The sequence below is a fragment of the Mycosarcoma maydis genome, chromosome 6 (genome assembly GCF_000328475.2).
Source record: "Mycosarcoma maydis chromosome 6, whole genome shotgun sequence".
Taxonomy (NCBI): Eukaryota; Fungi; Basidiomycota; class Ustilaginomycetes; order Ustilaginales; genus Mycosarcoma; species Mycosarcoma maydis.
Window position 1 is genome coordinate 296,165 of NC_026483.1, and position 23,965 is coordinate 320,129.

The window sequence follows — 23,965 nt, forward strand, 5'->3', positions numbered from 1 at the left end:
GCAAAGAGGCCGGACGTGAGTAGCATGCACAGCTCGAGGCTCTTGTGCTTTCGAAGAGGATGTAATGCTGATATTCTCATTGCTTTTACAACTTGCACACAACCTGACAATGGGCAATCAAACGCTCGTTGATATAGCTCTCACAAGTATCAGCCTTCCCACAAGTTTCGACATATTGCGGCATCTATCAAGCCTCTCCGACCCAACGTCTCTCAACGAGAATTCCGACATCTACTTCACTCAAGCAACGCCTCGTCAATCTATCATTGCTCTTCCAATCGACTTTGATAATCATGAAGAAGTTCTCCACCCGCTTCCTCACCCTTCTCCTGGCACTGTTATCAATCGGAACATTTAACTTGAATGCCCTCTTCGAACATGTTCAGGGCGGTCAGGGCAACATCCGGTCTGCGTCTTGGCCGATCGCCTCTGCTGCACCTCTTTACGCAAAGAATCAAGGCTCGACGCTGGAATCACGTTCTCGAAAGCCACGAGTTGGCATTGTTGTGAAAGAGGGCTCTACTGCTAGCCTCAAAAGTGGTCCTGCACCGCTCAACGCTTTGACCACTAGCGAGACCAGATCAAGTACATCGGCGTTCGAGAATGCGAACGGCCGGGTAGGCATGAAGGTGCAGCTCAAACGCTTGGAACGCAACCCGGACAGCAACCCGCTGATGGTAGGTGCTACATCTCAGAGCAAGGAATTGTTTTGCGCCGAACAGCTGTTGACTGACGACATAACTATTGACTTGCTCTCCTTGGTGTCCCGTTACAGCTATACCAAAGACATATTAACAGAGCAAACTCAAAGCTCGCTTCGATACTTGGTCGAAGGGCTCCCACTCCTGAAGAGATGCAACAGTCTCTCGAACGTCGCAAGATCAGTATTCTTGCGCGTCGAGGCTGGCAATTCGAAGAGCCTGCTCTCGAGGAGCGCAACGGCAGAAACACTGGCCCGCGACAGGGCTACACGACGCACACGGAGTCTGGTGGCGATATGCAGCGTCGCTTCCTCTCAAGCATCATGGACGACCTCTTCGGTCGAACGGGTGTCGAAGGAGGGTCCAAGCCCAAGATGGCCGTTCAAAAGGTAGCCGACGAAGGCTATCCCGAGGTTGCCAATGTCGCCTCGCAGTCGGACGACCTAACCAGCGCTTCTGCACCCTCTGCCGTGCAGAGTCTCGGACTCGCGATCGAGTCTAACGATATCGGCTACGTGGCTTCGATAAAAATCGGTAGTCAGAACCAAACATTCCGCATGCTGATCGACTCTGGTTCTGCCGACACATGGGTACCCAGCACCGCCTGCCAAGCTTGCGGTAGCACCCACACCAAGCTCGGCGGCTCGAAGTCGGACTCGTTCAGGTCGCTCGCAACCCGCTTTTCCATCGAATACGGTACTGGGGATGTTTCGGGCAACCTCGCCACGGACAACTTTGACATTGCCGGTCTTGCGCTTACCAACTACACGTTTGCCGTCACCACGCAACAGTCGTCGGACTTTGCAGAAGAAACCGTACCGTTTGACGGTCTCATGGGTCTCGCTCGTAGCGAGCTGTCCAACGCTGGACAGCCTACTCCGATCGATGCTCTGTACAAGAAGGGAAAAGTGCAAGCCCCCGTTATGGGCTATCTTCTGGGTCGAGTAGCTGACGGATATAACGACGGCGAGGTGACATTCGGCGGTGTTGACCCAGCCAAGTACACGGGTAACATTACCGAGATCGACAATGTCTCGACCAAAGGGTTCTGGGAAGCTGCCATCGACTCAGTCACCGTCTCTGGAACATCTCTTGGCCTCAAAGGGCGCACTGCGATTCTCGACACGGGCACAACGCTTATTGTCGCTCCGCAATCCGACGCGGATGCGCTTCACGCCAAAATCGAGGGCAGCAAATCCGATGGTCAGGGCGGCTACACCATCCCTTGCACCACTACTGCCCAAGTAGCGTTGACCTTCGGCGGCAAAGAGTTCCCCATCGACACGCGCGACATGCTCTTCCTCCCCGTCGACGCTGACAATCTCACCGGCGACTGCGTCAGCGCAATCAGCGCCGGCAATGTCGGTCAGAACAACGAATGGCTGGTCGGAGCTACGTTTCTGAAAAACGTCTACTTTGCCACCAACACCGAGGCCAACAAGATTGGACTGGCCAAGCTCAACTCGACTAACACATCAGCTACCACTGCCGCTAAGCAGTGATGCTGGTATTGTGAATACGAGTTGACGCGCTTCTGCGCACGAACCTGGATCATTCGCATCTCATCCTCCCCACTCGCCCACTTTCTTGTCATTCTCCTATCAATCTGGGCAACTGTCAACCCTGTGTGCCAGTTCCCTCAGCACACCGCGCTGTACACCACCATTTCACAGAGATGGTCCAGTACCCACACCTCTGGCAGATGCACGTGCCCACACAAATGGAACGGCAACAGATTGTGCATTGAGTGATCAATCCGACGAGAATCAAGTCGGAGTATTGTGTGTCATAGCGTGCAGCATGGAGTGCCCAGTCACGTGATTGATGTAGTTACGCGCGTGTGTCCAAGCTTGACTAGTAAAATATTTGCTTGAGCTCACCTTGGGTCCTAAGACCATCATCTCGCACGATTGCAGACCACACTCACGACTGGCTGCGATTCGTTGCTTTTCGTCTATGCGTTCCTGCTGGTCACGTTCGCTTCTTGTCTTCAGACCTCTCGCACTTTCGGCCACTCTCTCATGTCACGAGTGACGCTCGACCACGCGCGCTCACAAGCGAGTCTCACGAGTTAGGCTATCAATTTCTCAGCTCTCACCTTTCCGGCGTGTGACTCAATTCCGTGTCGTGCTAAGCTCTATGTTGATTTGAGAGAATCACGAATGTGCTGTTTGTGATTGCAAAAATGAATGTGCTGCTGCGACACCTACGACGTGCGAGATCCAAATGCTTACCAAGGCTAGGTGTGAGGAGTGTGCTAGAAGTACGCCTTTTCAGGAATCACGATTCCGCCATACCCGTCATCGTAATTGCTTGTCGCTTCGGACGATCTTCTGACGCAGGAAACGGTGTTCAAGGCGTAGCCGATCTCGTATGTGGTTTGTTGTGCCAATGCTTCGCGCTTTGCTGCTGCTGCGGCGTCGAAAGTGGTGTGCACGATGGTATGCTCCCGATTGGAGCGATGTGAATGCTGAGACGAGGCGGAGCCAACAAGCGTGTCATCATGCGGATTACCTGGGGAGTCTCCAGCTGAGTTCTTTTCCGCGTACTGCTCGTACGGTGTAGTTGATGAGCCATGCAATTGAAGCTGTTCGAAAGCTGCCTCTTGCTTCTGAAGGTGCTGCTGTTGAGTTTGGGTTGAAGATTCATCATCTTCGTTGCTACGGATGAAATCTGGCAATGGCAGATCCTTGATCCAGAAACAGCAGGCAAAACCTAGCACAATCACGGGCATGAAGGCGAACATGGCCTTCTGCAGTCCATCGGCGTACAACTGCCTTACAGGCTCGCGAATGGTTTCGGGGAGGTGCTTGATGTTTTCGACGTAACCCAACACTGTTGGACCTGTCAAGCCCATTTGAGCCGCTTGAGGAATAGAGCTCAACTTGGCACTCACGTCCGCCGTGAGCAATGAAGTGGTGATGGCGATACCCCAAATGGCGCCGAACGAACGACAGAAGGCATACGTCGCTGTGGCCGTTTCGAGCTCTTGGATGGGCAAACTTGCCTGGATTGGAGGCAAGGTGATAGCGAATAGAATACCCACACCAACACCTGCAACCACCTGGGCTACGATGAGCTCCCACTCGGACGTTCCTGTCTGGAAGCGCGTCATCCAGCCGAATCCACCGGCGGTGAAAGCCCATCCGATGTACGTCAGGTCTTTGTACTTGCCCGTGATCGACATGATAATTCCGGCTACAATGGCAAATGGAGCAGTGGGAGCGGTCGACGGAAACGTCGAGACCGCCGACTTGAGCGGCTTCTCATCGCGAATCGCTTGAAAGTAGATCGGAAGCGCATATATGGCGCCATACGTTGCGATGCCGTGCAGGAACGTCATGAGGAAAGCAGAACATGCCGTACGATTGCTAAACAGCCTTGCTGGCAGCACAGGATACGGGCTGAGCCGGTTCGGCACGAACTCGATCAAGAGAAACAGCAAGAAGCCAGCCATACCGGCAGCCATGGGTGCCCAGATGCGTGCACTCGACCACGGATGCGACACACCGCCATCCGTGACCGCAATCAGAATGCCAATCACGCTTCCCAACAATACCATGTTGCCAACAATGTCCATCTTTGCGATCTTAGTCTTGAGCGGCATCGAGGGAACAGGCAGGTTGATGGTCGGGATGAGCATCAAGAGTGCTATGGTGCCGATCGGAATATTGATCCAGAAAATCCAGCGCCAGTCATGGTCACTAAAGTAGCCGCCAAGAACGGGTGCGATGAACGAGGCGACGGCGAACACCAATCCAAAGATACCGACAAAGAAACCTCGCTCGCGCAGGGTGGTGATGTCCGAGATGGTGATTTCGCAAATGGCTTGAATGCCACCACCACCGATACCTTGGACACCACGTCCAACGACGAGCAGTAGGATGCTATTTGCGCAGCCGCACAAGATGCTTCCACCAATGAAGAGGATCACTGCTAACACGACCGACCAGCGGCGACCAATCACGCACGACATTCCACCGAACATCGGTTGGAACGCGGTGACGGTGAGCAGGTAGGAAGACGTCACCCAACCACCGGCGATGGACGACGTCGGCAGGTCTCTGGCGATGGAAGGCAAAGCTGTCGAGATCATGGTCATATCGAGTGCGGTGAGCATCACCGTAACAGCAAACGCCAAGATGAGCGTCCAAAACTTGAGTGTCTTCCTTCCTTGCGCGTCAAGCAGTCCATACTCTTGTAACTGGCTTCGAACGACGGCGCTAACATCCTCGTGTACCTCTTCAGGTGCAAAGGGAGCCGGTGACGTAGACCCGCGTTTGTCCATGTTTGTAAATGTCGACCCTGATGGCTGCAAGGCAGGATGTTCCCAGTAATCTCCATGTTGTTGTTCTTGAATGAACTTCGTACGGAAATGCGGAGAGTCGGCGGAAGCTGGCTGGATCAGTGTTGAAGACGATGATTGGCCACGCAGTTGGTGTTCTTGTTGTGAGGACCAAGGATGATGGGCGATGGTGGGTGAATGCGAGAGAGGTTCCATAGGCTCAGGGGCCGAAGACATCTCGTAGCTTGAGTAGGCCATCGTGATGACTTACTCCGCACGACTATACTGCCGAAGCCTTTTCTGTGTTCGTTCTAGACTAGTGTAAGTTTCGTGCACGCAAAGGACAAATGGATATGCCGATGTTCAACCAGAGCTTCCTTGTCCTTGACGTGATGCGGAGAAACACACAAATTAAGCGGCTTCTTGGCAGGTCTACTGCAGACGATGGCGTGAGTGCTGGTGGCCGATGGAGACGGGAAATCTCGCTGGATAAGTGAACACTGATCAAGTGTTACACAGGGCTTCGATCGAACAAATGGTGTGAGAAGTTGTGCTAGAACCGTAAGATCAGGAGAACCAGCTCCGGGGCATGTGAATCAGCTGGATGGAAGCAAACAAACGAGGGTGCTGTGAGTGAATGGCGCTTGTGCAAAGGTGGAGCGAGGGCTAGCTTCTATCGTTGTGGCTGACGCTACCTAATGAGAGTTTAGGCGGACCAATGTCGAACGATGGAGGAGGAGGAAGAGGACGTGGACGAGGCAGGGATCGTGGTGGTGAAACAGAAAGCCGGATCCATGCTCGGCAGTATCGTGTCCAATAAGTTTGGATCTAAAGCAGTCGCTAGCGTCCGACAGGAGCTTCACGGCTGTAATGAAAAGAGCACGGGCACCAAAACTTCGGTAGAATCGGGTCACGCATGCTCAATATGGTCTCAGCTTACCGATGCGCCCTGCCAACTTTGCAGTCGTCCGAGTGTCTCAGACAATGACCTTTCTTGCTTGATGTCGTATTGTCTGTTGCACAGTCTAGTACAGAATATAGGAAAGATATTACCTGATGTGAGCTCCCCTTCGTGCTTGGGTCTCAGTGACAGTTGGATCAGAGGAATCATCGCCAAGATTCTCTGCCATTCTTTTAGCACGACTCATGGTGGCCAAACTGGGGTCGACGATCTGCATTGAAACGGATCATCAGGCTCGAAGGCCAGCGATAGATGACCAAGAAACTTGGATGGGCGTTGTAGGCAAGAGTGTGGAATGCTGCACGGAGGCAATGGGCATGCTCAGACCGCCGTTAATGAGCCGAGCGAGCGTCTGCGTCGTGATTCGCAGACTGCAGAAAACAGACGTAATTCACCGTGTGCAGCTGTTGGAAATGTCAATTCATAATTTTATTCTCTGGGGAATGTGAAAAACAGCGCATCCCCGCACACAAAGAGGTTTCAGACCAAATCACGAATGCCACGCAACCGCTTCCATGCATGGTACCGACGTCCTTTACTCGACCTAATCGCGAATAGGTCTACTATAGGTGCCATCTTGCCAGCCAATTCGAGTTTTTTTTTTTTTTTTTTTTTTTTGGTTTGAATGTTCAGAAAAACGGAAAAACCACAACAACAAGAAAATATGTCTGGTAAAAAATCATTCGTGAATGAAGCCACGTATGTATATCTTTTACGGCAAAACATCTGAATTCAACTGGCAGCAGTCACCCTTAGATCCGACTAAACGTGAATCCTGCTCGTTGCGTCTTCAAAGGCGCAGATGTCGGTGGTATGCTCTCACATCATGATGAAGTGTGGCAGACTACGAGAGTTCTGAGCGTTGCAAGACCAATGTGGTGAGGTGGGTTGTACTGACAGGCTGTCCCCAACAACTTGAACGCCACGAGCTGTCAAAAAATAGGGCAGAAAGTTTGCCAACGAAAGCAAAGGTAAACAGGACGATGGAAGCGTAGGCGCTCAGCAAGGGCGTAATCTTTGCAGATGATTCGATCCTGCCGCGCTCAACGAAAGCGACCCTTCAGAAAAAATGACGCCACGGTGATATCAAGCTTCGGATTGCGCCAATCCAAAGGGATGTACATCGCGAGATCGAGGCGCTAATATGAAGAATGAAGCCTTCTCTGATCCACGGGCTTTCCAGATGACCGTCCATGGACAGTCTTGCGAGCCAGTTTGCAAGCATTCGTCTATTCTAGCCTCCAAATCGGCCTTGGCGTCAGCAACATCGCACTCTCCAGTCTGCTTGCTGCCTTTGACGACAGAGGGTTCATGCTCCCAACGACCTATCCTTGATTTACGATTCGTGATTGGCTTATTTAGGGGGTGTTTTTCCTTTCTGTTTATTTTTCTTATTTTTCTGCAAGATGCGATCTCATAAAAACGAGAGATCGACAGCACAGCAAACTCCCTTAGCATAACAGCATTCACAGAGTCACAGGTCACGAAGTGCATCAAATTTGAGATATGTGCGCCGCGTCTCGCCTCATGTCCAGAACGGCGGCACGCATCTCGCCTCATTCCACACTCGTGACTGATTTATCAATTTACATCCATTTCCCTTGTCTCATCCCGCTTGGATCTCTCCATTCAAGCGGCGATCAGACTACAGGACTTCAAGCTCGCACTCTGCCAGCCGAGGTCGTATGATCCATACTATCCATCCTGAAACAGATTCTACTCTTAAGGCTGTCTGCTTTGTTCTGAGAAACCACGGCGTACCTTGAATTCGCACGACAGAGTTCACTACTGTGCAGTAGTCACGAGGGCTCGAGTGTGTTTGGATTCGGCTGCTGCAGATCGCGCGTAGCCGAATCGCTCAAGAGGAGTTCTTCTGTGCTCCACTCTATGCCCCTCTCAAACGCTAAGCCAGCTCTGTCACTCACTTTGCATGACAAGCCAGCTCACGTGTGGTGTCCCCATTCTAGTGCATAAACCCATGCACCTACTCGAGAACCGGTCTCGTTAGTGAGAAACAACTTCATTATGAGCCGAGGCATCGCGAAACAGCCACAGAGGACAAGGATTAAACCACTGAGGTTTGTGCGGCTGCTGTTATGGTTCACGGGCGTAAAAGGCTGGAATGCGTTTTTCACCTCCTCTCCTTGGCAAGTTTCGTGACGCGAGGTCAAATCAATCTTGAATGCCGCCGGTGAAATTCAGTCGGCAGTTCACAGTTCGTGTAGCAAGATGTCAGGTTGAGTCCGCCAGCATGACTTTTTTCGGCTTCGCAGAAAACAGATAAGCACACGCACATTTCGACATACCCGGTTGGGTTCGACAGTGCGCTAGACATTTGCTGATGCCAGGGTCTCTGTCGAAGTAATGCGGCTCCCTGCTGCTGCTCGCCTCTGACGAGCTGCAGGCATGTCTATTGCCTGCTTTGTTGTGATTTGACCCCGTCCTCCTATGTACGGAAACTGAGGCGCACGCCATACTGAAACCGATCTATGCACAGCAAAGGGCACCTTCGGCCAATCTGTGTATACCTGCAAACCGCACTAGACATTCATGTTTGTGGTTGTCCGGCTACAGCTCAACAGGCAAACGTGATGCTAAACAAGTGAGATGTTCTCATGAGAAGACGCACACACCCTTTCACCAGGATCCCGCCTCATCACGCTAAACTTCGCCCTAGCATAGATCCCACGCACACTACAAATCTTCATCATCCACCTTTTCACCATCATCTTCTATTTGAAAGCGACGGTTCTTTACAGAAGGCGCCGCCAGTCGATCGGGTTTGCTTTGTTGGTTGTCGGCACCAGAAAGTTATATCTTGTTTCGATCGCTAGCTTCATCCACTTCGCTTTGAAGTTCTTTCTCTCTTCGTCTCTCTCATTTTCGATAGTACATCATAGGTAACATCCAGGACAGCTTCAGCACGGCTTCGAAGTGTTCATCAAAGGGACCTTCTCCAACCACATCAAAGTAACCATGAAACGCGCAACACTCGGCAACACGCTCTGGCAGGTGTGGGGAGAGCCATTGGCAGAGAGCCTCGGACTCTACGAGCCCAAGGATAGGGCTTATGGCCGATGCGAGATCCCCTTTTCAGCAATGGAGAAGAGACTCTACGAGAAGGAAGATGTCGAGGTCACCTTCCACAAGGTTATGCTCGAGAACGGCAAGGATTGGGTGTGGTACCAGGTGTGGCAGGATCCGGTCGCCATTCAAGACACTGGTCGAGTTGCTGACATGGTTTTTGTCCACGGCACAGGAGTGCATTCAGGTACACTCGCCAGTCAGTGTCGAAGATACCTTGACGCTGGCTTCCGCTGTATCGTCCCCGACCTTCCATCGCACGGCTACTCTTCAGGTCTTCACGTTTACCAGAGAGAGATGGCTGGCTACTGTGCCGGCCTCCATTCTGTGATCCACGACGTTGCAAGGCGCGACCAGCAAAGTTCCCTCTTCCCCGACGTCGTACCTACCAAGCTCGAGCGACGCAAGACCTTTATGCTCGGTCTCTCGTTTGGCGGTCTTGTCGCGTTTTCCTACGCTCTGCATTACCCAGGCTCTTACCGACACGACGAAACGGATCCAAATGAAATCCCCATCGACGGTCTCATAGGTGTCGGACCCATGGTAGCCTGCAACCGCAAGTATGTCGTTGTCAGCTACTTCCTCTGCCTCATCTTCAAGGCACTTATGTTCGTCTTCAGATTGGGGCGACTCGAAGTGATGGTTCCACATAAAACCGTTGTTGATAAGGATCCCAAAGTGTATGAATCCTTGATCATGCAAGATCCTCGTTCGCATCAAGGCTCCTTCCGAATCGGACATATGTGGTGCATCGAGGTAGCCATGGAGCAGCTGAGACGTCGGCAGGCAGAGCTCCGTCACCCGATCTACATCCAGATGGGTGGTGAGGATAAGGTGGCCGATAACGAGATTGCACTCGACTGGATTCGTTCAACCTCAAGCACCGATAGAAAGTACGAGGTGTACCCCATCTGCCAGCATGTGATCTATAAAAAGGCCAAGGTTCAGCACGATGATCTGGCCGGTAGAATTAGCGTCATTGCCGACAATGTGGCTTGGATGGTCGAGCGTTCTCCTCCTCCTATCGCGTTAGACGTTAGTTCCAGGCAAGTATCAGAGGAGGCGTTGATCATGCTACGAAAACGACAGCAGATGCGTCTCGCCTCGTATTCTAGTGATGGAAGCGGATCCAGCAGTATCAGCCGACAAACCTCTCACACCTCGTTGTTCGACATGGAGGAGAACAGCATCGATGATGATGATGCCATATCGGTCGAGACCAGTGTTCCTAGCACACCGATCCTCGGCGACTTTGAGGTGTTCGAAGGGCGAACTGGTGTCAACAAGATGTCCGCTGCTGACGGTCATCTCCTGCCAGCGGATCGTCGAGGCTGGATTCAAGGCGAAGATGGCGAAGTGAGGATGTATAGAGAGTTTTGGACTTTTAGAGAGGACACGCGTCCATTCTTATACAATCCTTACCGGACCACCACTGCATTTTAGAATCCTTCCAACTTAGATACTGCTCATACTCACTCGTCCTGTCGCCTAGAGGCATCCTCTCCATCGCCATCGTGCATCTCGAATTTTCTCCTTACCCCGCCCCCGTCGCTCGTAGAGCAGCCTCATGACTACTCTTAGACCAGGGCGCAACTTCTCGACAAGCTCTGCACGTTTTACTGTTTCCATTCCCTCACAGCCTGGCGCTCACATACACTCATCTACACTCTTTGCACTTAATCATGTCCCGGCTCACACCGTCCCAAACATCTTGCTTCATCTCTGACAATTTCACCGTCATCCGGTCCACTGCTGCTGAATGCCTCCACATCCACGTCCCACGACCAGCAAATGAAATCGCGATGCGAGGTCGCGCGAAAAAGTGGTGATCTGTAAAAGAGACAAGGAGATTCTAGAGGTACAAAAGATGCCAAGAAACAGCCTGAGAGGAATAATCACGAATAGAGATGCGATGATGGACGAAAAAGTGTGGATGGGATGGTAGGTTTCGGACGAGATATAAAACAGAACGGTGATCGAGCAATGATGGAAAAGAAGAGAGAGGATCATGCGGCGTGCTTGGGCGAAACACCGAGCCCGCGTCTGGCAAGCAAGTCACGGACATCGCCCAAACCCTCGAGCTGGCCCTGAGCGACAACGGTAGCTTGACCCGATCCGCGTGGCGACTTTGCTGCAGACACCGACATCTTTTGAGGCCTCAAGACGCGCGTTGCTACCCTGTTGAGCGTGCTGAGATCCACCTGGTCAATCTTCTGGCACATTTCTTCCACCGAAACCTTCTTACCGTGCGCCTGGATCTGACGGCCCAGATCCTCGACTTCGACCAACCTCGATTCGAGCGCCATGACGAGCGAACTCTTGAGCTGGTTCTTAGCGCGATTGAGCTCGGCCTGTGTAACAGAGCCTTGGTAGATGGAGCTGGTGCAAAGCTCAAGCTCGCGTGCAATGACGTGGACAATGCTCGCATTGAAGCTGGGATGGACCGAGGCCGAGATGCCAAAAAGGCCAGAGTCGGAATAACAATGGTGGAAGGCAGCACAGTAGTCGACGCTGTGATGCTGATTGAGCACATTGGTGTAGAGCCGCGAATACATGCCTTTGCCCGGTCCACCGGCGCTGAAGCTGCCACCGCCGCCAAGGAGGATCTGTAGGGTGGCGAGGGCGTAGATGTCTTTGTCGTGGATACTGAGGCCTTCAAAAGCGACGTAGACGTGCGTGAATTCGAGATCGGACTGCGGGATGTAAAGCTCGCCGCCCGTGTAGTGCGATGGTGTCGAGACGAGGTCAGCCAGCTCAGCTGGAGAAGGTGTGGCCGACGACGACGACGAGGTTGAAAAGTTGGAGGAAGAGCGGGAGAAGAGCGACGACAGAGATGAAGAGCGCGACGAGGATGATGTGGACGTCGACGAAGCGGGCGAGCTCGAAAGCGACGAGGAGCCAGAGCTGAGGCGACCAGGATCCGAGGAAGGCTTGAGATCACCAAAGAGCTTTTGGGACAGCTCGACAAGCTGCTCGTGGGGCATGCCACTACCTGCGACCACGATCCTCTCGGGTTTGTACCAAGTGGACATAAAGTTGCGCAGGTTTTCGGCCGTCATTTGCTCAAGACTCTCGATAGGGCAGAGAAGAGGGTTACCAAGCGTGTTGGATTGGTATGCCGTAGTATGCAAGAGTTCAGGCAGGATCATCTCGGGCTTGGACCAAATCTCTTGGATCTCGTAGGCAGCGGCTTCCCTCTGGACGTCGAGCTCCTCGGGGCTGAGGAGGGGGTTGAGGATGGTGTCAGCAAGAATGGAGAGTACAGCAGATACATCCTTGTTGAAGACACTCGATTGGTACATGATGGTTTCGCGAGAAGAGGAGCACATGACATTTCCGCCTAGCGCCTCGATCTCGGACGTCATTTGCTGGGAGGAGCGGTTGGTGGTCGACTTGAAGGCAAGGCGGTCGAGAAGATGAGAAGAGCCAGATTCGCCAGCTACCCAAGGGCGTTCATACCGAGAGCCGGCGTCGATGTAGACACCGACAGCACTAAAATGGCCTGGCGTAGCTTCTGTCGCTACTCGCACTCGATTGGGTAGCGTGGTTACGTTGATGAGCGACGAGGTGGGCAGCGGAGATGCATAAGGCGAAGCCTCGGACGAAGAGGAGACGGACGACGCGACGGGAGCAGTCGCAATCGCAGATGACGACACGAAGCGTGCCAAGGCACTGTTGTGTGAAATGAGGGGTTGTGGGGAAGCGACGCTTAATGGTACAGGGAGAGTTGCAGTCGACTTGGCAGCAGTAGTTCGAGGAGCTGTCGTAGCTTGTTTGGGCAGTGCCGAAGATGTAGCAGGCGCTGTGGCGATTGAGCGAATCTGGCTAGCTCGTGAGAGAGGCAATGCCCGTGTCACGGCAGAGGAGCAAGCTGACACTGATAGCCTCATCTTGTGCTGTAGCTTATGGTGATGGCTTTGGTGCGAAGGTGAACGTGGGGGCGCCTAAGCGTATACAGGGGAAACTGATGCCTGATGCCTTGACTCTGCTTCGAGCAAGTAGCAAGGACAGAGAACAAAAGTCGAGGCGAAGTGTAAGCTGTGATAGACTATGCTGCTCTCGATGCAATAAAGCGAAAGAGAAGGAGGATGAAGGAACGATCAAAGAATGACAGTCACGAGTCGTGAGTGACAGAAGTACGAGGCACGAGGGCGACATCGACATGTAAGAGTCTTACGAAACTGCGCTTTAATTCGAGAACCCGCCGAGACCCGAAGCAAGAAATTCAACTCACGACTCACGACTTGTTCGCTGTTCTGTGCTCACGTCTCTGCGCTCCATCTCTTACGATCAATTTCCATTCCATGATTCGTGATTGAGGGACAAACATCTGAAACGATACTCTAACAATTGATAAGAGGAAACACGAAACACGAACTCGTGATCGTGACCGTGAATCGTGAATCGTAAAAATCGTAAAACGAAAAACGAAAACCGAAACGTGAAACACCAAAATCACCGATGAGAGATTCACACTGAAGATTTTTATCAAGATGATCCGCGATCAAACAAATATCGGCTCGGAAAGCGTCTAAAAACAGAGGGGCTTCTCCCTTCCGTTGCGGCTCTCCTTCCGCCAGAGGAAATCCTGGAATGGCAGCATTCTCTTTAACTTAAGTTATCTAAGATAACATAGCATGTCGCGCTAGGCGGTTTGCTGACGAGTTTTGGCAGACACCAACGGGCCTCAATTCGTTATTCGATCCTTATTCGACCCTAGTCTTGGCATCTCGGAGGCTGCTTTCTCGTGGCGAATCGATTCGTGATTGCATTGGCGATGTACGATCACTAATGCTGTACTATATTGTCCTGAGAGGTGGTCCACAATCTCGAGCCCAGTAGCTTGCCAATGCATTTCCGACGTGACTGTTTGTTGATACTGTCGCCAAAAGTAACCCCTGACGATCTTAGCTACTCTGTACATACGCATGAACTTGGCTGCACTTTACACACGATGCCGACCCACAACAGATATCGCTGATAGTGCGAGCGTTGGCACTCAAGTCAAGCTCGTTTTGAAAGCGCGTCGAAGTGAGTGACAAGTTTCAAAGGTGCTTGACCACTGTGACTCGTGAACGAGTTCATGATGGGATGAAGGGTAAACCTTGCCCAGTTTCCTTTAAAATGCATGTGACTCATAGCTGATCGTGTGCGTGTGGCAACTTGAATCGCATATGTATGTGCCCATCCCGATCAGACGAGCGCAGAGTTTGGGAAGCGAGAGCGACGCTCTAAGTTATGACCAACCCAACTCGACAGCCACATTCATGGTGCATGGTTCTGGAGTCACAGACAAACCCTCCACAGAAAACTGCCATGAATAGAATCCGAGTCGAAATCGTGAATATGACGGCTCAATTTCGTGTACCTTTTCCGGGGCGGAGTCCGACCAAGGCGTCACACTCACGACTCACGACCCGCTAGCTAGTACAAAGTAGGGTTACTTGAATGGGTCGTGAAAGTATCGCAGAATCGATGCTGCTTGCATCCCATGCATCCTCCTTTCTGGAGTCTTTTTTACCCCTATAGAAAGGATCTTGTTTCTGTGTTCTACCTACACTCTTAGCTGGCAGACTGTAATATGGGAGACCGATTCGTGGTTAGTCACAAGTCTGCCGAAATTATCACCAAGAGGTGGTAACCTTGATGACTTTACTCTTAGTTGCGCATGGCTGTTCGTGTGCCGACCAAATCTTGAATCACCTTGCACCTGCACGGGTCGAGGCGGACAGCGCGCCATCGCTCACGCTTCAGGCTGCTCCCTTGCCAGAAGCCACGTTTTTCTTCCATACGTGATTTGTGAATATCCTGTGGCGCTGAGCCACTGAACACTGAGCACTGAGCACTGAGCACTGAGCACTGAGAACTGAGAACTGAGCAAGGACGAGTGGGCTCCAATCCCGAACCGGAATCACGAATGTTCACAGTTGCTTTGCGCCGCGTCTGTCCGTCCGTGGGTTTCATGTTTGTCATCCGTTACAGTCGTGAGTGTGAGTCCGAGATTCACGATTCACGATTCACGATTCACGATTGTCAATTCGTGATTGTGATTCTTTCCGGCCACCCAAGATTCGCACAACCCGTCTTCGGCCCTTACGGCCGGTTTATTTCAATGCTAGACAGTCTTTCATGTTGCGTTCATTTGATTTACCTGTCGACCACCATCTAGCGGCCCCTTGGGCCTGATTGTCGATCCCGTCATTGTCTTCCGCGCCATCGTTGATTACCATTGTCTGCTTAACCCCAACCCAAAAACCAGCCCATTCCTCCCAGCCCATCGTTTCGTTCGTATCGCCATTCTTTTTCACTCTCTGTCATCGCCTTGGACTTTACACGAATCGCAGGCACAACCATCACAACCATCACAATCATCTCCAATCTCAACTTCGTTCCCTTCTGGGCTCAGGCATTTGGCCACCGTTCTGAGTCCTTCGCATTTAAAACCACTCCTTTTCCACCCTTCTCCAAGTAGAAGTGGTCAACAGCCATGTCAACGCATGATCAACATCCTCGAAATGCCAACGGCAGCGGCTTCAGCAACGGCTTCCCAGCCAACCAACAACAGGCAGAAATTTCGGGGCCTGTGCGAACAAACAATGCCAAGGCCGTCGACAGAAGCAAAAAAGGACCTATCGCCGCCCCCGTCAAGAACGCATGTACCTTTTGCCGATCGCGAAAGTCCCGATGTGACGGCAACAAACCTTGTTCCGCCTGCGTCGGTCGCGATCGTCCCGACGAGTGCCTCTACACCGTATCGCGTCGTGGTGGCAAGCCCAAACCAAAGATTGACGTAACTCAAGACCTGCAGAGCCATCTGAACAAGCTCTTTGCCATGACAGATATGCCCTACGCCTTCCGTCGGCCAGGTGGTCTCGCGGGTCCTTCCGCTGATCAGCTCTCCCCATCTTCATCCGTGCAGCCTCAACTCATGTCACACCCTCAGCAGCAGGTGCCGCCCCACTCGAGCATGTTTGACATCCCTAGCCAGTATCAGTCGTATGATCCTTCGGTGCTCCAGCAGCCATCGTCTATGCCAACCAGTCTCCACGTGCAGCATCAGCAAGCCCTTGCATCAGTGCCACAGTCAGCATTCTCGCTCAACGACCCGCTGCAGGATCCTTTCGCGGCCATGTCTGGTTTCCAGGCGGGTGGCTTCCTTCGCTACCAGCTCCCCGATACCACATTGCAACAGCCACATATGCTCTCACAATCCCAGCAAGCGCAGCCTCACATGCAAGAGCAGCAGCAGCAGCATCAACAGCAGCAACAGCAACCAGCTCAGCTCATCAAATTTGGCAGTGGCCTCGCGCAGCAAGCATCTTTCCAACAAACTCCTGTCCACAACGTCGCATCGCAGTTTGGTAGCGCTTCATCTCCACTCAACTTGGCTCCGGACTCTACATGTCACTCTTCTGCAATCTCGCCACTCTCCAACCAGAGTCCCCGCGGCTGGGATCGTGTTGACGATGCAATGTCAGCTTATCATGCCAGCACGTCGAGCCGGTCGAATTCGTCACGCCACGCTTCGATCGAATATGCCGCCGACCCATCCAAGATCAGCCAGCTCTCGTTCCAGACACTGAACGCCGCAGCGGCTGAAGCAGGAAGCGTCAAGGCGCTCCTCACAGATTACTACCGTTACCTCTACCGCTTCATCCCTGTTCTGCCGCCTCCCAAGCATCTCGGCGTGCTCGTCAAGTTCTTCAAGCCGGACTCGGCCTTCATTTATGCATTGCAATGCGTCTTACCCCTCCTTCGCGACGAAATCCAACCTATCGGTGCGATGCACAAGCTCTCGGGCCAGGGCATCAACTTTGGCTCAGACGAAAAGAAAGCGGCTCTGCGCGAGCGAACACTAATTTTTGAACGCAAGGCCAACGACGGACTCGATTTGCTGCTCGAGCAAGCCGACAACGAAGAGACGGGTGTAAAGTTACTCGAAGCTGTGCAGACCTTGTGCGTGCTCGTCGTCTACGAGTACGGAAGCGGACGAGCGATCAAGGCTCGTCTCAAAGCCGACCAAGCGCTCGGTCTCGCTATGGGCCAGGGCCTGCACAAGCTGAGCCACAAGACATCGCCCAACGATAGCAACTCGGCCCGTAGCAGCTTTGCTTACGTCTCGAACGTCGACCACCCTCTCACCTCGATGGGCATCGACGCTAACGACATCTTTGAGATGCGCAAGCGTTGCTGGTGGTGTGTGTGGAGTCTGGTGTTGTGGGCCGCTTACAACACAGGCCGCATCCCCACGATCCGTGCTGACGATCCCCGTGTCAAGAGCGAGATGCCGACCGCGTCCAGTCCCGATGTGTGGACGTCCAATATCGGCTCGTTGCAGGCGCTGTTGCTGGTGCAGGATCGTGTCCTGGCACTCGCTCAGCACGGTCAATCGCTTGACGTCAGCGCACCCTACGAGCCAGCACGCAATGAGGTGCCCGTGTCGCCGGCCTACTCGGACAGTTCAGCCTTTGCATTTGGTCGCCTGCGCATTTCGAGGTCTGCCTCGGTGAGCAGTGACGACGTGACCGTCCACTTTTCGGCGCTTCCAACCAAGGCTACGCGACAAGAGATCCTCGACAGCATGCTCGAGATCGATACGTTCCTGCAGGAGCAGATCCGTATCCACGAGAACACCGAAGCGCCCGATTCGCCTTTGCCGTCCGAAGTGCCGTCGACAGGCGACCTGGCGCACGTTGAAAAGGAGCTGGAGGATTCGCTTCGCATGGCGGCGGCGGTGCAGCTGTACACGTCATCACTGACGCTGCACATTGGACAGGCGTTCCAGGGTGCTTCGCTGTTCGAACGCAAGCTGTGTTTCCTCAATTCGATCAAAGACAACAAGGATGGCTCCAACGCGGCCATCTGTCGTGAGCCCATGCCCGTTCTTGCACATGACGGCGCGCTTGACCTAACTGCGCACGCGACTGGTGGGGACACCAGAAATGGTGGTATGGATCTGACATCAGCAGATGCGGGCGCTCTGTCGACCTCTTTGACGCAGCAGGACCTGTACGCTCGCGGTCCTTTCCTGCCGCGATTGTCGCTGCAACGATGTGTGCACGCAAGTCGCAAGCTGCTCGACATTGCCAAGCGTCGCCACGGCCAATCGGTCAATCCGAACCCGTTTAACTGCTGCAGTTTTGTGCTCATTAGCTTTGTACTCCTCATGCAAGCGCTTGCAGTGCACGGCGGCTTTGCCGGCGAGGGTGCAACCTACGAAGGGGATGACCAAGCGACAGAACAGCAACTGACGTCTGACGGCCACGGCGAGTACGCTAACGACAGCTTGCAGCGCGTGCTCGATCACACGAGTGATGACGACACCATTGAGGACGACTTTGAGCCCCCGATCGACCCGGTCAAGCAGTCCCAATTGCGGGACATTTGGGGCCGGGTACGCGAGGCGCGCGACACGCTCATCGATTTGGGTAAGCACTGGGAAGCTGTGGTACCAATGGCCGATGAGGTCAACCTCTGTCTCGAGACGTCGCAGTTGCTTCTCAGCAACGCCTATTGATTGCAACGCAGCAGCAATGGCTTCCACTCAGCACACTCGAACCGTCTCTCTCTCTTCCTCCCTTTTCGTGTTTGGCTTCTGCATCTGTCACATCTCGTTATCAACTCTGTCTGGTCTTGGTAGTCTCTCTCTCTCTCTCTCTCTCTCTCTCTCTCTCTCTCTCTGGTGTAATATTTACCATGCAGATCCATTCGTGTTAGCCTGTTTCTTCTGCATCCATCCAGATCAGATTTCGTTTCGACCTCATCTTGACGCTATGTGAAAAGCTTGCTTATGCATTTTCACCTTCTGTTTTCCTTTTAGGTACAACACACATGTCTCGCGATGAAGCTGCATTTACTGTAACTTCATAGGACCTGCTGGGGAAACCTGTAGGGGCGATTTTTAAAGAACGGATCAGTAACCCGTTTCGTTCACGGTTGATACGTCAGAAAAACTCCCCTTGTCGTGCGAGAGGTGTAGATACAGAAAACGCGTGGCACGTGATGGGTGTTGTTCTACGCTTTGGAAAGGTGGGAAAATAAAGAGATGCTGTGAATCACGCGCGCGCGCGAGCGTCCTGCAAAGCTCCACTCGAGAGCATCAGCGCGACCTGCAACACTCGGTGAATTTTTCGACTGCCATGTTGTGCTTGAACCCTGCCGTCACCCACCAAGACCGACGTTCAACAATTACCATCATCTATTGCCCAAAACATCAAGTCAGCTCAATCACGGTGTCTAAATTGCGATCAGGACCACACGCAATGATGGCGTAAAGCTCGTTGCGTCCGGTTAACAACACTGCTCGACGACCCCCACCGTAACCAACCGAGACTCTTGTCCTCCTTGCACCCGTCTGCGGCGAGCCTTGGGTAGCGAGCTTCTACACACATCCATATCAAGATTCCCAAACCATTATATGCGGACGCATCATAACTAGCAATCGAGCTTGTAGCGAGTTTTCGAGAGTATGGCCGACCGTTTTGCGGCTCTCGCCGGATACGATGCCGGTGCCAATTATGACTCGACAGTAGAGCAGAGCTTGGGCGCGGCTGCTAAGGAGGAACTTCCAGGTCTCGAAACGATCGCCAGCATCAATATCGATCTTCCTCCGTCGAGGCCGCTCAACAGCACATTCGGCAAATCCAAGAAGCCGAGTACAGCTACTGAACGTGCCAGGCGGATCACTTCGGGTCCGATGGACCTTGGCGCCCCGCGGTCCCGTACTCCCCCTCCGCCACAGCATGATACTTCTGGAGCATCTTCGAACAAGGAGAATGCTCGACGCGAAGAGCCTCCGTCGACGCAACGCAAGCAGGAGCATCGAAGGCATTATGGCGTACGCATCGCCGAAGATGACACGTTCGAGGAGCTGGAAGACAGTCTGCCAAAGGCGCATGAGCAGGATGAGTTGCAACGCGTGCAGCAAGACCTCTCGCAAGCAGGCGATTCACTACTAGCTGCCTCTCCAGCCAACGATTCGGGCCAATGGGGTGCTCGCGCTATGCGTCGACGCTCAGCAGCAGGCGTGTCGATGAAGTCGGCACAGGAGAAGATCAACAGTCTCACACAGGAACGCGACGAGCTCAAGATCGTCGTTGATCTCTTGCGCGAGAAAGTGTCGCTCGATGACCGTCTCGCGGAGCTCATCGTTCTCAAGAAAGAAAAGCTTTCGTACACCAACAAGATGATCGCACAACAGGCCATGCTCAAGCAACAGGACCGTGCCATCAAGGTGCTACAGAAGGAACAGCAGCAGTGGAAGGGAAGCAGTCCAGCAGAGTACGAGAAGCACATTGCTGATCTTCAGGCTAAGCTCGTTGCCGCCAACAACAAGGTGGAAGAGCAGCGACGCGAAAAGATGCGCGTTGAGGACGAGCTCGAGTTTATCAAGCGCAGAGGACCACCACCTGGCGACGCGAGTCGGGGCGACGAGACGTCAGCAACCTCCCTCGGTGACTCTACACGTTTACGGCAGCGTATTGATGCGCTCCGCGACGAACACGAGGACGAAAAGTACGAGCTTCGTCGGGAGCGCGACGAGGTGCAGGAACAGCTCGAGCTCGCGCGAGACGAGATCGATCGCCTTCGCTCTGAGCAGCGCCGCGCCTCTTCGCCCTGCGAAACATCACACCAGCAGCGCAACATTGATGATCTCGAACAGCAGCTCACGGCTCAGAAAACTGAGAACGCCAAGATGCTCGAGCGACATGCACAGCTGGTCGCCGATATCGAACAGCACAAGGACGAGCTGTACGAACTACGATCGTCGGAAGAGGCACTGCAGCGAGAGCTTGACGTGGCGAATCAGAGGCTCGAGCATGCCAACATCACTCAAGAGGACGAGGCGATCCGCTTCAGCGAGGCCGAACGCCTGGCTGCAGACCGATACCAGGATCAAATCGACAAGCTTCGCGACGAGTTGGCGTCAGCACAGCTTCAGATCGATGGCAAGGAAGCCGAGCTGGAAAAGCTCGATGCGGAATTGCAAGACCTCACAGCCAAGGTGGCAGACCTCGAGTACGAATTGCGCCAAGCAGAGAACCTGTTGGAAGAACAAAAGGCACAGCTCGAAGGGGTTGAAGCCGAAGCAGATGAGCTGGATCGTCAAGTGCAAGCGTTCAAGCAAGAGGCTGACGAGCTGCGCGCCGAGGCTGACGAGCTGCACAAGGAGCTTGAAGCCAAAGACGCCGATCTGGCAGAGACGAACAAGGAGATGCAGGAAATGTCGAACCGCATGTTTGGCCTCGAAGAAGAGCTTGAGGCGCGCGCCGACGAGATCAAGCAGCTGGACGAAGAGATTGTCAAGGTGGAAGAGGCGCTTCAACAGGCCAACGAGAAGCACGAGCGCCACACGACGGTTCTCAAAGAAAAGCTTGCGATGACGATGCAGGAGCTGAGCGCATCGCAGGTGCAGCTGGAAGCGACGCTGGGCGAGCTGGAAGCGATGCGCAACGAGGCGGACACGTACGCACGCGAGGTAGAGCAGCTTAGCGCCGAACGCGTGCGCCTGGAAGACCTCAACGCCAAGCTTGATGCCAAAGTTTCAGACGTGGTCGAGGATCTCAAAGCGGAAGAGCGCGCGTTGGACGAGGCGCACGCCGAATGGGAGCGCAAACTCGAAGAGGCCGAGCAGCGCATGTCTCGTGTTGTTCGTGATAAGGAGGAAACAATTGTTGCGCTAGAACAAGAGCTCAACCAGATGGAAGACGACCTGGCGACGCGCAAATCCGACGTGCAGACGTTGCAAGATGCGTTACGGGCCAAAGAAAACGAGTCGTTCCGAATGGGTCAGAGTTCGGCCAACGACAAGTACAGTTTGGAGTTGGAGGTGGATCGGCTCAAACGCGATCTGTCAAGGTGCGAAGACGACCTTGTGCGGGCACGAAAGGAGCTGGATCGCAAGGATGATGCTCTGCGTCAGAAAGAGGATACACTGGCAGCGTTGCATTCGGAGCTGCGTGAGGCACAGTCGAAATTGGCAAGCGAGGCGCAGTCGCATCTAGGCTTGTCGGAGCGATTTGAAGCGCAACAGAGTGCCATCAAGGCGGAACGCAAGGAGCTCGAAGCGGCACGTGCCAAAGTGGAAGAGCTGGAACACGAGCTGAATGACGGAGAGCGGGCGACGCTTCGAACCGAACAGGCGACGCGCGATGCGCTCAACCAACGCAACACGTTGCTGCTCACCATCTACCAACAGATGGGTAAACTTACCGCGGCAGCCGACGGAGCAACGCCACGTAAGAGAGACGCCGAGCTGAAACCGTTTACCAACTTTGACGTGTTCCACTCGAGTCTGCTGGCGAGACTTCGCAAGGTGTTCGATACGCAGCTTGGCGTGGACCAAAAAGCCAAGGAACTGGAAAGCAAGCTCATGGAAAAGTACACAGCGCTCAAACGACAACAGGATTCGCGATTCCGACAAATCGATCGGTTTGAAGCGTCGATCAAACAGGCTGCTGACAAACAATCTCAGTGGCGACAAAGGCTGGTTTCGAAACAGAGCGAACTGGATTCGGTGAAAGCGACCAATGCCGAACTGCTGTCGCAGATTTCGTCGTTGAAAACACGCACCTCGCTGTCCACGCCTGGTGACAACAGCAAATTGACGACGCTGACGACGAGAGCAAACACGGCTGAACGACGTCTAGCCACGGCGATGGCGCAAGCGTCTCAGGCGGAAGAGCGCTTAGCCGAGGCCAAGGTCAAGTATGGTGAAGGAGAAGGTAAATGGGCAGCGAGGATCAAAGAGTTGGAACTGCGGTGCAAAGCTGCCGAAGAGAGGGTCAAGAGGGAGAGGCAGGGCGCCAAGGAAAGAGTCGCCGAGTTGGAGGAGATCAGGAGGAAGTTGGAGAAGGATCTCGAGGCTGCGGTCAAACGAAACAAGGTGGTAGGGGAGCTGCAGGCCACTGTGAGAGGGATCAATTGAGGCAACACGCGTGAATTGCTTCTGAGCGGTGGTTCTCTGAGCTCACGTGCTTGAGCCAAGCTTGGGCCAGATGTATTTGTACGGCAAAGATGATCTCGTCTGGATTTCATGTGTCAGCTTGACGGCGTGCGAGTGATTGTTGTCGGTGTGCTGTATTATCGACTTGGGCGGGGTATAAATGATAGATACCATGGTGATTCGCATCTTTCGCGCGATACAGTTTGCAGATCCATTCACAGTGCAAGAATCACGAATAGATGCACAGCTTGGTGTTATGGATTGACTTAGATGTTCAACTGTCAAAGCGCGCGCGAGGAAAAGGGTTTGCTTTGGCCGTGATTTCGCCTGGCTGTGCAGGGCGAGCACGAAGCTAAGCAGGGTTTGTTTGTTTTGATCGTCCTTGTCTGCGCAAACAGAGTACAAGCTGCATATAAACTTGCATTGGGTGAATGCACAACCAAGTCTAGTGCAGGTGATCGAATCGAGCCACATCACACGAGACCAAATCCAGGAGGGAACACCAAGGATGAAGCGTAAAGAACAGGAGGTGATATGCAAGGGGGAGATGTGTAGCGCGACATGCTGGGCACGTGCGAGAGAGGCGCGATACAGCATGCGGACGTGCAGTCGAGAGTGAGAACGCAGAGGAAGCAATACGCGATGTCTGCAGCTCACTAACGTTATTCACATTCGTGATTCGTGATTTGCCAGCGCGTGCTTAAACACGTTCGGCGGGATTCACGATTCACGATTCGCGATTCGCGATTAGTGATGCGTCGTGTCGCATTCCTCGAGGCTTGTCACTTTGGCCGGTTGAAAACGATGGATATCGAGACTGTCAGACTCGTTCCGGCTGTTGACCTCGAAGATAATACGATCCGCTCACATCCATTGTTCTTCTTGCTGGCTTGGTGAATGAGAGGGCAGGGTAAGACGACATTGCAGCGGCTCAATCTGGATCGATGGGGGGATCTGTCGTCCGACCATTTTCGAGACGCGGTGAGTTC

At 53.3% G+C, this 23,965-nt stretch overlaps 7 protein-coding genes across 8 annotated transcripts; 4 read left to right on the top strand and 3 right to left on the bottom strand.

Moving 5' to 3' along the window:
- Nucleotides 1–293: 293 nt before the first annotated feature.
- UMAG_02597 (uncharacterized protein) lies at nt 294–2,203 on the top strand (the record flags this gene model as incomplete). The annotated part of the gene is made up of 2 exons (XM_011390696.1): nt 294–677; nt 776–2,203. 2 exons carry the CDS (start codon nt 294–296, stop codon nt 2,201–2,203), a joined length of 1,812 nt encoding a protein of 603 aa, XP_011388998.1.
- A 755-nt stretch (nt 2,204–2,958) lies between these two features.
- Nucleotides 2,959–5,244, bottom strand: UMAG_02598 (uncharacterized protein; the record flags this gene model as incomplete). Its single annotated transcript, XM_011390697.1, has 1 exon — nt 2,959–5,244. One exon carries the CDS (start codon nt 5,242–5,244, stop codon nt 2,959–2,961), a length of 2,286 nt encoding a protein of 761 aa, XP_011388999.1.
- Nucleotides 5,245–8,923: 3,679 nt separating this feature from the next.
- Nucleotides 8,924–10,474, top strand: UMAG_02599 (uncharacterized protein; the record flags this gene model as incomplete). The annotated part of the gene is made up of 1 exon (XM_011390698.1): nt 8,924–10,474. The coding sequence occupies one exon, from the start codon at nt 8,924–8,926 to the stop codon at nt 10,472–10,474; it is 1,551 nt and encodes a 516-aa protein (XP_011389000.1).
- A 563-nt stretch (nt 10,475–11,037) lies between these two features.
- On the bottom strand, nt 11,038–12,921 carry UMAG_02600 (putative mitochondrial processing peptidase alpha chain precursor; the record flags this gene model as incomplete). The annotated part of the gene is made up of 1 exon (XM_011390699.1): nt 11,038–12,921. The coding sequence occupies one exon, from the start codon at nt 12,919–12,921 to the stop codon at nt 11,038–11,040; it is 1,884 nt and encodes a 627-aa protein (XP_011389001.1).
- Nucleotides 12,922–14,689: 1,768 nt separating this feature from the next.
- Nucleotides 14,690–14,995, bottom strand: UMAG_02601 (uncharacterized protein; the record flags this gene model as incomplete). The annotated part of the gene is made up of 1 exon (XM_011390700.1): nt 14,690–14,995. One exon carries the CDS (start codon nt 14,993–14,995, stop codon nt 14,690–14,692), a length of 306 nt encoding a protein of 101 aa, XP_011389002.1.
- A 523-nt stretch (nt 14,996–15,518) lies between these two features.
- On the top strand, nt 15,519–18,901 carry UMAG_02602 (uncharacterized protein; the record flags this gene model as incomplete). Of its 2 annotated transcripts, XM_011390702.1 has the most annotated exons (2): nt 15,519–18,459; nt 18,852–18,901. In XM_011390702.1, the coding sequence occupies 2 exons, from the start codon at nt 15,519–15,521 to the stop codon at nt 18,899–18,901; spliced, it is 2,991 nt and encodes a 996-aa protein (XP_011389004.1). The 2 variants fall into 2 exon arrangements, with proteins under 2 accessions (XP_011389004.1, XP_011389003.1); XM_011390701.1 differs by lacking the exon at nt 18,852–18,901 and having other exon boundaries at nt 15,519–18,548.
- A 598-nt stretch (nt 18,902–19,499) lies between these two features.
- On the top strand, nt 19,500–22,958 carry UMAG_02603 (uncharacterized protein; the record flags this gene model as incomplete). The annotated part of the gene is made up of 1 exon (XM_011390703.1): nt 19,500–22,958. One exon carries the CDS (start codon nt 19,500–19,502, stop codon nt 22,956–22,958), a length of 3,459 nt encoding a protein of 1,152 aa, XP_011389005.1.
- Between the last annotated feature and the right edge of the window lie 1,007 nt (nt 22,959–23,965).